Below are 11,427 nucleotides of genomic sequence, written 5' to 3'. Positions count from 1 at the left end.
GATTTAAAATTGACCATCTCATTCCTCATTCACAGTAACATACATTCTAATCGTTTGAAAAAAAAATACAATCAAGTTCAACTATAGGAGCAAAGGCTTTTCATCATAGAATCACACAGAGCTTGGAGGTGTGCCGTAAGCTGCGGTACGCCTTTAGCCGGTCCTTTTTACTCACTCTGGCCCCGACCACATGCGTAACCGCAGGCATGCTTTCCACTGCCCGCCTCTTGTGCGCACGGTGCAACAGAATCCTATAAACACCTGTTATAGAACTCCTACAGTCCTTCCCCTGATTATTCAAGATATGCTCCGTGGTGATCCCTAGTGTCTCCAGTGCCCCCCTCACCTCCGCCTCGTCCTCCTCCAACTCTGAAGGCGTGCTCTCGGCCAGATAGTACGGGTCCAGTTTAAAGGGCTCCATGGCCCGGGGGAAGTCTACACTCAGCAGCCACTCACAGCCCATCATCTGCTCCACACTGCAGCGATCAGAGGGCTGAGGCTGGAGGATGCTTCTGATCAGCCTCTGGCAGGGCTCCAGTATCCAGGAGGGCAACACATAGGCCCCCTCCAGGATACAGCGCTTCAACTTGGCAACCGTGTCCGCCCTGAAGGGCATGCTTCCTGTCACCATGAAGAACAGCATGACGCCCAGGGCCCAGATGTCTACGAAGACGCCAAGATAGTGTTCGTCCCGGAAGAGCTCTGGCGCGGCGTAGGGTGGGGAGCCGCAGAAGGTGTTGAGAGTCTCGTCGCGGCGGCTCAGAGTGCTGAATCCGAAGTCTCCCACCTTGACGCAGGTGCTGCAGGTGTAGAAGACGTTCTCTGCCTTCAAATCACGGTGGATGATGCTGTTGTCATGCTGTGGGGCAGGTCAAAGATTTATCTGGTTAATACACCGGTATATACTGTAAATACATCTCAGACTCTTTAAATTACATTCAATCACAGGAGGTTGGTGGCACCTTAATTTGGGAGAACAGGCTCGTGGTAATGACTGGAGCGGAATCAGTGGAATGGTATCAAACACATGGTTTCCAGGTGTTTGTTGCCGTTCCATTTGTGTTGTTCTGGCCATTATCATGAGCCGTTCTCCCCTCAGCAGCCTCCACTGCATTCAATGTTGCACCACAGAAAATAGACAATGTTTTTAAGCACTTTTCATCTACGGATGTGGAGTCTGAATTGTGCTTATGACCCCAGCATAATATTTATTTGGGAAACGATGACACAAGTTTCAAAGAAAGCAAATGAGGTCAGGAAGCCTTGTGATATTACTGACTCAAACACATACAGTATGGACACATAATAAGCTATATTAAAGTGTATGTGAGCAGGACTGTAGCCCTGGGCCAGGAAAATACCATGTGTTTGACAGCTGAGAGGATCTGAGAGAAGACGATCTTGCTGTCGATGTCAGACAGTTTCCCCTCCGTGCTGATCTTGGTGTAGAGCTCTCCTCCGCCTGCATACTCCATCACCAGATGTAACCGTGACAATGTCTCCACCACCTGCCACCCACCAGGAAGAAACAAAGAGGATGGTCAAGTCATCTACTGATAATTACACTACTCTGTTTAATTACACTACTCTGTTTAATGACACTACTCTGTTCAATGACACTACTCTGTTTAAAAGTGCACTGCACTGATGACGTTAGTTTCTGACCATGCTTTGTGTAACTCATTACTTATCAGTAATAGGTGTTTAACAAGGTCTGGGAGGCTGTTTGTGTGTGTGTGTGTGTGTGTGTGTGTGTGTGTGTGTGTGTGTGTGTGTGTGTGTGTGTGTGTGTGTGTGTGTGACCTACCTCGTAAAGGCGTATGATGTTGGGGTGTTGCAGTCTCTCCATGCTAGATATCTCTCTGGATAGTAACCTCTGGGTCTTCTGGTCCAGCTTGGTCTTATCCAGGATCTTAATGGCCACCTTGTCTGAGGGAGGACAAAGGGACATGTTCATTTATTTATTAGGATTCCCATTACCTGTTCCTGATGCAGCAGCTACTCTCCCTGGGGTCAGCGTTAAGCCTTTGTTATATACCTGAGGTCAACATAGAAAGTAGAAATAAAAGGCAGGCATTGAGAGAAGAGTTAGGCAAAAATAAAGAGAAATTCCTGTTTTAGCTTTTGGTGTTTTATTCTCTACAGATAAAACTGTGCAATATTTTGTGGATGTTAACACACACTTCATATTTATATATCTCTATGCATTAGCAAGCTATGTGGCTGATAAAACATGTCCATTCTATAACATTCCAAGCCAAACATAAATAAATAAACACAACGCTAGGTGGCTTGCTCAATTATGACGTCATAATATTACTGTTGATGATATCTGGAAATGTGCATGTACACCCTGGCCCATCTACTGTTGCTAGCCCCAATTCTGACTTGTTCTCTGATATCTGCTTCACTGATTTATGCTCTCTTAAAAACCTGGGTTTTCTGCATGTTAACACTAGAAGCTTATTACCTAAAATGCATCAATTGCAAGTGTGGGTTCACAGCTCCAATCCAGATGTGTTGGTCATTACTGAGACGTGGTGGAGTGTTTTGAATACTGATGTTATCCTTTCTGGTTATAAACTTTTTCGGCAAGACAGATCTTCCAAAGGTGGCAATCTTTACCAAGGATCAGCTTCAGTGCTCGGTTGTCTCCACCAAGTCTGTCCTCAAACAATTTGATTTGCTGTTTTTAAGCATTAAACTCTCAAATAGCTGACTGTTGCTGGGTGCTATCGTCCTCCATCAGCTCCGGCCTGTACCTTACCTGCCTTAAGCTCTCTCCTGGCCCCTTACACTAAGTCTGAATTTGTCCTGCTAGGTGACCTAAACTGGGACATGCTTAAACCACCTGACCAAGTCCTAGAGCAATGGGACTCCCTAAATCTTTCTCAGATTATCACCAATCCCACAAAATATAACTCCAAACACCCAGAAAATGATAATCTCCTTTTTTTATTTAACCAGGCAAGTCAGTTAAGAACTAATTCTTATTTACAATGACAGCCTACCCCAGCCAAACCCAGGCCAAGTGTGCACTGCCCTATGAGACTCCCAATCACAGCCAGATGTGATACAGTCTGGATTCAAACCAGGTACTGTAGTGACACCTCTATGTACTGAGATGCAGTGCCTCTGACCACTGCACCACTCGGGAGCCTGTGATGTTATCCTCACAAATAATCCTGATATGTATCAGTCTGGTGTTTTCTGTAATGACCATAGTGCTCACTGTTTTAGCCTGTGTTCGAAATGGCTGCTCAGTGAAACGACCAGTCCTGATTTGTTATAGACGCTTGCTAAAAAACTTGAATGAGCAAGCCTTCGTTCATGAACTGGCCTCTGTAAAATGGTATAGAATCAGCTTGATCCCCTCTGTCGAAGACGCTTGGCTCGGCACACGCATACTCTGGCTAACAGGCTCTCGTTCAGGCAAATGAGAAATAAGTGCACTCAGGCTATCCGGAAGGCCAAAGTTAGTTACTTTAAGGAGCAGTTCTCTCTCTGTGGGTCTAACCCCAAGAAGTTCAGGAAAACGGTTAAAGACCTGGAGAATAAACTCTCCTCCTCACAGCTGCCCATGTCTATTAATATTGATGATGTGGTTGTTACTGACAAGAAGCACATGGCTAAGCTCTTTAATCACCACTTCATTAAGTCAGGATTCATATTTGACTCAGCCATGCCTCCTTGCCTGTCCAACATTTCCTCATCTCCCACCCCTTCTACTGCGACTTTCAACCCTGCCCCGCTACAAAGTTTCTCCCTGCAGGCAGTCACTGAGTCCGAGGTGCTAAAGGAGCTACTGAATATTGACCCCCAAAAAACATCTGGGTCAGATGGATTAGACCCTTTCTTCTTTAAGGTTGCTGCCCCTATCATCTCCAAGCATATCTCCGACCTGTTTAACCTGTCTCTCCTTTATGGGGAGGTTCATTTAAAGGGGGAGATCAAACTGATCCTAACTGTTATAGGCCTATTTCTATTTTGCCCTGTTTATCAAGTGTTGGAAAAACTTGTCAATAATCAACTGACTGGCTTTGTTGATGTCTATAGTATTCTCTCTGGTATGCAATCTGGTTTCTGTTCAGGTTATGGATGTGTCACTGCAACCTTAAAGGTCCTCAATGATGTCACCATTGCCCTTGATTCTAAACAATGTTGTGCTGCTATTTTTTTTGACTTGGCCAAAGCTTTTGATACGGTAGACCATTCCATTCTTGTGGGCTGGCTAGGGAGTATTGGTGTCTCTGAGGGGTCTTTGCCCTGGTTTGCTAACTACGTCTCTCAAAGAGTGCAGTGTATAAAGTCAGAAAATCTGCTGTCTCAGCTACTGTCTGTCACCAAGGGAGTAACCTAAGGCTCAATCCTAGGCCCCACGCTCTTCTCAATTTACATCAACAACATAGCTCAGGCAGTAAGAAGCTCTTTCATCCATTTGTATGCAGATGATAGTCTTATACTCAGCTGGCCCCTCCCCGGATATTGTGTTAAATGCTCTTCAACAAAGCTTTCTTAGAGTCCAACAAGCTTTCTCTACCCTTAACCTTGTTCTGAACACCTCCAAAACAAAGGTAATGTGGTTTGGTAAGAAGAATGCCCCTCGCCCCACAGGTGTGATTACTACCTCTGAGGGTTTAGAGCTTGAGGTAGTCACCTCAAACAAGTACTTGGGAGTATGGCTAGACCTTATAGTGAAATGCTTACTTAAAAGTCCTAACCAACAGTGCAATTTATAAGTAAAAAATAGGTATTAGGTAAGCAATAGATAAGTAAAGAAAACAACAACAAAAACGTTTAAATGACAGTGAAAATAACAATAGCGAGGCTATATACAGGTGGTACCGGTAAAGAGTCAATGTGCAGGGTCACCCATGCCAAATCTTTTCATTCTCCTGAGGGGGAATACATTTTGTTGTGCCCTCTTCACGACTGTCTTGGTGTGTTTGGACCATTCTAGTTGGTTGGTAATGTGGACACCAAGGAACTTGAAGCTCTCGACCTACTCCACTACAGCCCCGTCGATAAGAATGGGGGCGTACTCGGTCCTCCTTTTCCTGTAGTCCACAATCATATCCTTTGTCTTGATTACGTTGAGGGAAAGGTTGTTATTCTGGCACCACCCGGCCAGGTCTCTGACCTCCTCCCTATAGGCTGTCTCGTCGTTGTCGGTGATCAGGCTGTTGTGTCATCTGCAATGTTAATGATGGTGTTGGAGTCGTGCCTGGCCATGCAGTCGTGGCTGAACAGGGAGTACAGGAGGGGACTGAGGACGCACCCCTGAGGGGCTCCAGTGTTGAGGATCAGCGTGGCAGATGTGTTGCTACCTACCCTCACCACCTGAGGGCGGCTTCTATTTCATTCTGTCACTATGGTAATGGAATGTTTATATTCAATATGAGTTGATGTGGAATGTTGTTCAATATCCTGGGAAACATTCAGACCCTGATTAACATAGCTAGTAGCAAGCCTATGCAATGGAGTGTCACGACTTCCACCGAAGGTGGCTCCTCTCCCTGTTCGGGTGGTGCTCGGCGGTCGTCATTGCCGGTCTACCAGCTGCCACCGATCCTTTTTTCTTTTTTGTTTGGTCTTGTCTGTTTTGATTGTGCACCTGTTCCTTGTTTAGGTTAATTAGTGTGGGTATTTATTTTCTTCCTACCCGCTTTGTTTCGTGCGGGTTTATTTTTAGTTTCCCTGTTTCTATGTTGGGTAACGTTATTTTGTTTGTTTATTTTCCTTCTGGTGTTTTCCCTAGATTGTATTTTCTAGTGGTGTTGTTGGACTGTGTATTTAAGTCCTGGGCCTGTATGTTTTTGGATGGACTCATTACATTTTTTTTGATTGCATCTACTCCTCTCCTGCGCCTGACTCCTACACCCACCTCTCGTAGAGAGCTCTGACATGGAGAGTATCTGCAGATTTGTCTCTGGTTGAAGTGGCCTGGCTGTCCCTGTTGCATTTGCCATCAGCATTGGGGGTGCCACAGGGTTCAATTCTCTTGCCGACTATTTTCTCTGTATACATCAATGATGTCGCTCTTGCTGCTGGTGATTCTTTGATCCACCTCTACGCAGACGACACCATTTTGTATACCTCTGGCCCTTCTTTGGACACTGTGTTAACTAACCTCCAGACAAGCTTCAATGCCATACAACTTTCCTTCTGTGGCCTCCAACTGCTCTTAAATGCAAGTAAAACTAAATGCATGCTCTTCAACCGATCGCTGCCCGCCCCTGCCCGCCCGTCCAGCATCACTGCTCTGGACGGTTCTGATTTAGAATATGTGGACAACCTCAAATACCTAGGTGTCTGGTTAGACTGTAAACTCTCCTTTAAGACTAACATTAAACATCTCCAATCCAAAATTAAATCTAGTATCGGCTTCCTATTTTGCAACAAAGCATCCTTCACTCATGCTGCCAAACATACCCTAGTAAAACTGACCATCCTACCGATCCTCGACTTCGGCGATGTCATTTACAAAATAGCCTCCAACACTCTACTCAACAAATTGGATGCAGTCTATCACAGTGCCATCCGTTTTGTCACCAAAGCCCCATATACTACCCACCACTGCGACCTGTATGCTCTCGTTGGCTGGCCCTCGCTTCATACTCGTTGCCAAACCCACTGGCTCCAGGTCATCTACAAGTCTCTGCTCGGTAAAGCCCCGCCTTATCCTCAGTTTACTCGTCACCATAGCAGCACCCACCCGTAGCACGCGCTCCAGCAGGTATATCTCACTGGTCACCCCCAAAGCCAATTCTTCCTAAGGCTGCCTCTCCTTCCAGTTCTCTGCTGCCAATGACTGGAACGAACTGCAAAAATCACTAAAGCTGGAGACTCTAACCTCCCTCACTAGCTTTAAGCACCAGCTGTCAGAGCAGCTCACAGATCACTGCACCCGTACATAGCCCATCTGTAAATAGCCCATCCAAACTACCTCATCCCCATACTGTATTTATTCATTTATCTTGCTCCTTTGCACCCCAGTATCTCTACTTACACATTAATCTTCTGCACATTCTACCATTCCAGTGTTTAATTGCTATATTGTAATTACTTCGCAACCATGGCCTATTTATTGCCTTACCTCCCTTATCCTACCTCTTTTGCACATGCTGTATATAGACTTTTCTACTGTATTATTGATTGTATGTTTGTTAATTCCATGTGTAACTCTGTGTTGTTGTATGTGTCGAACTGCTTTGCTTTATCTTGCCCAGGTCGCAGTTGCAAATGAGAACTTGTTCTCAACTAGCCTACCTGGTTAAATAAAGATGAAATACAAATAAAATAAAAATTGCTCTTGGTACTGGCTTCCTTCACTGGAAGAATCAGGAGAACCAGCAGGAGGAGCTTGAGGATGAGTTAAGAGCCAGTCAATGTTGTGGATGTGAGTCCTGAGATGAGGAACATCTTTATATGGAAACCACTGGAGGAGCTGAATAACGCTGACTTTAACTATGTGGAATGGCTTAACATTGAAAACCTCAAAGACATCTATCTGATGTCTGGGGTTCAGCTCATTTCATAGTCCATGTGTTTGAAATATTTTATACCATTCCACCAATTCCGCTCCAGCCATTACCACGAGCCTGTCCTCCTCAATTAAGGTGCCACCAACCTCCTGTGTTCTCCACCCATCCCTTGGGGGTAAACCAGAGCAGCAGCCAAAGCCTATGACTAGACCAAATCCCAGAATGTAGCTTACACAAATCTGTGAATTGTTAAATGTAGAGTGCTGTATTTTAAGTGATTGTATATACCAGGGGTATTCAACTCCTACCCTACGAGGTCCGGAGCCTGGTAGTTTTCTGTTCTACCTGATATTTAATTTCACACACCTGCTGTCCCAGGTCTAAATCAGTCGCTGACTAGAGGGGAACAATGAAAAATAGCAGTGGAACTGGCTTCTAGGTCCAGAGTTGAGTTAAAGCGGGGTGTACTATGTAACTTATGCTGTGTTTTTACACAGTTTCTAAGTAATATATTTATGCTTCTTACATAGTTTTCTGGATCCCAGAACACACTGTGAAGTAGTGGCATTTGCTACTGAGTGGATTATCCTGGCTAAATAAATAAAAATGAAACCAAGTGGACAAATACATTTTCTCTGAGGCAATTCATTTTCACATTTTCTCTGACTGAGGCAACATTCTAATTTGGACCTGCTTTCCGTGGAAACCCATCTTCTCGATTTTTTCCTATTCTAAAGCAGTCAATTGAAGTATAAAACCCATTTGAACAAGAACATTATTTTCTTGGAAAGTCTTATTCTATTGATGATGAGATGACAGGAGAAAGCTGAAATAACCAACCGGAAATTATGACAAGACATAACCAACCTACACAATACTGTAGATAGACTTCAACACAAGAAATATGACATGAAAACATCCAATTCAACCCATTTAGGAGATGGGTGAAGTTGGTTATGGTTTGGCTTTGGGAAGGGTAAGCTGAGCCTAGATCTGTGCTTAAGGGCAATCTCTACCCATAACACCCATATACTTAATATCAATAGAACACATAAACAAAGACCCTGTAATAGAGGATGGAAAAGTCTATCAAGTGGTGAGATGGTGCTGAGATATCTCATTTTATTTTGACATGCATTATTAATTAAGACTAGTATTAGTTTTCTCTTTCTGCCAAAGATTTCAGTGACAGCCTTTAATGCCCCGGGGCTCATTTTGCTTTGTAGGACTAAGCAAGTTATACCACACACACACACACGCACACACACGTACACACACGCACACACACAAAACACACTTCAGTCTTTGATGAAGCATGCAGGAATTCCACCCATCCCTAGGGAAACACAAGATCTCTAATCAATCCATATTTTCCAGGGCAGCAGTCAGACAGGCTGTCTTTCTGTGGCAGATTCAGACTACAGGCTTAACCCACTGGGTCAAAAACTGGTTGAATCAAGTGTTTCCACATCCTAAAATTTTTTTTATGTTATGACATGGAATCAATGTAGAAAACTGACTGTATTTCCAAAAAGTCATCAACGTAAGGGAATTTAGTATTTTTTTAAAACTTTTTAATCCAAATCCGTTGATTTTGTTTGCCGATTTCACATTGAATACACGTTAGTAGACAACTCAACCAAAACTAAATCAAAACTAGATGTTGAAACGACGTCTGTGCCCAGTGGCAAACCACTGGCTCAATAGCAAACAGCTATCCAAGGAAATGTATTATTAGCTCATTGCTGAAAACAGCTTGCCAGTCATCACTGCGCTTTGAGATTTTGCTGGAGCAGAGGAGCTGGGTTTTCCAATAAATATTTAACTCAAGCCAGCATATTTAGTGAAGATTGGCCAGGCGGCCTACATAGCTTTTCACTTTTTTATTGTCCATGAATGCATAATTCAAAGATTCAAAGGTTTGGTGAGCATCTGCAGTAAAGCAGGGCTGTGCGTGTTATGTTAAATATTAGTTAATGTGTTTCCTGCCTGGCAGGTGTCTTCCTTACCTTTTGTGAGGGCGTGGATCCCCAGTTTGACGTGGGAAAAGTTTCCACAGCCGATCTCCCCACGGACCTTGTAGAAGCCGATACGCCGGCCCAAGGTGAGCTCACGGACCACCCTGTTAATAAAATAAACAGCACTTACAAATTATCCAGAATAACAATACATGTGATAATTCATTTTCTTTCATGTTTTTTTCTTAGAGAGCGTTGTATTGCTCCTACCTGTCGTCCTGCTCTTACCTGTCATCCTTCTCCTATCTGTCATCCTACTCCTACCTGCCATCCAGCTCCTACCCGTCATCCTTCCTCTACCTGTCGTCCTGCTCCTACCTGTCATTCTTCACCTACCTGTCATCCTGCTCCTACCTGTCATCCATTCTTCTCCTACCTGTAATCCTGCTGCTACCTGTCATCCTACCCCTACCTGTCGTCCTGCTCCTACCGGACATCCTGACCCTACCTGTCGTCCTGGCACATGTCCAGGTTTAGCCTCTCCAGGGGGGTGACGCGGTGGCCAGGGACCCCCTCGTCATCTGTAGTGATGTCCGAGCTCTCCAAGCGGCTCCAGCGTGCATATCTCTTGTCCTGACCCCCTGTACTCCCAGTCAAAACCCCAGCCCCAGACCCCCTGGAGCATCCCACTGTAGCCCCAGCAGGTCCCACCCCAGCTGGGCACACAGCCGTCATCCTACCCAGGATGCCTAGGATAGGGAGGGCTTAGCTCATGGCTGGAAGGGGTTCTGGTGCAAGGCACCACCTATGGATGAAAACACAGAGAATAACTTGTTGTGTTGATGAGGGAAATACCCAGAGTCCTGTTCAATTCATCCTGTCAAACCCATTATCTGCCCTGCAAAATGCAAATTTCTTGTATTGTATTCACGATCGCACCAAAAACATGTTAAATGTGGGAATCTCACCTTTATACATGGGTCCATGTAGAGAGCTTTGCTGCTTCACCGAGTGTCCAGACAACGACAGATAATAAATAATTTATAATAATTTGGCGGATGCTTATATTTGTATTAATTCATGCATGTGAGAATTGGAAATGTGTTTCTTGCATATCCCAACTCTCCCGAAGAAACCCTAGGGAGAATGGGGTCACAGCCAGGGTCCAACCCAAAACTTAGGCTACTAGTCTATTTCTCCAGACCTTCGATGGACTGCAGTTTGAAAATACTGCCTTAACCAAGGCAGTTGATGTCGGTTTTTCATCCGTAGCTCAAGTATGTTCAAGGAAGGTATCTCCAGACCGTTTGTAAGCACAGCTTGTTCCTCAATATCATTCTGTTGGGGTTCGTTCCTTGTTCCTTGTCAATCATTGGCTCATTGGTGAAATTAGCATTCAGACAATATCTTTAATTAAATCATTCAAAAACCTTTATTAATGCAATTGCAGACAGAAGTTGACAACAGGAACATAGCACACATGTTTCCGAGTAAGTTCTGCAAAATAGAAAAGGGTACGAGTTGTTTTATTATTCCTACAGTCATATACCTTAGTGATGTCACTGCCTACGTCATTACCTTCTACTCATGAGACCAAAATCATGCCTACACAGCTATATAAACGAGAGTTTTAGTGTAATCTAAAAGCTCAGCAGTAAATGTCCAAGTTGATTTATAGTGGAATGTCTGACTAGTCTCTTATCTCTTACACTCCCCTGCAGAGTTCTTTCTCACAGTCACACATTTCTCAGGCAGTTTCTTTATAAGAGGCAGTGATTAGAAAAGACTGTGGAACAATATTAAACCTTTATAATGAATATATATATATATATATATATTATTAATCTGTAGTCTAGGACCCTATAAATGTAAGGAGGGAGGGGTCTTATAACCCCTCCACTTCTATTAATACAACATAAGCATAATCAATTATTATAATACATCAAACAATTGGTACAGCCCCTATCATGACCCCAAGGTGAACC

The 11,427-nt window shown here is 44.1% G+C and overlaps 1 protein-coding gene across 1 annotated transcript; it reads right to left on the bottom strand.

Annotated features, from left to right (window-relative positions):
- Positions 1–40: 40 nt before the first annotated feature.
- LOC115200444 (serine/threonine-protein kinase NIM1-like) lies at positions 41–10,598 on the bottom strand. Its single transcript, XM_029763531.1, has 5 exons — positions 9,951–10,598; positions 9,494–9,606; positions 1,808–1,929; positions 1,362–1,508; positions 41–859 (listed from the first exon to the last, which is right to left on the bottom strand). Exons 1-5 carry the CDS (start codon positions 10,175–10,177, stop codon positions 104–106), a joined length of 1,365 nt encoding a protein of 454 aa, XP_029619391.1. The 5' UTR covers positions 10,178–10,598; the 3' UTR covers positions 41–103.
- Between the last annotated feature and the right edge of the window lie 829 nt (positions 10,599–11,427).

Source organism: Salmo trutta, chromosome 9 (genome assembly GCF_901001165.1).
Source record: "Salmo trutta chromosome 9, fSalTru1.1, whole genome shotgun sequence".
In the NCBI taxonomy this organism is placed as follows: domain Eukaryota; kingdom Metazoa; phylum Chordata; class Actinopteri; order Salmoniformes; family Salmonidae; genus Salmo; species Salmo trutta.
This window is presented reverse-complemented; position numbering and strand designations above follow the sequence as displayed.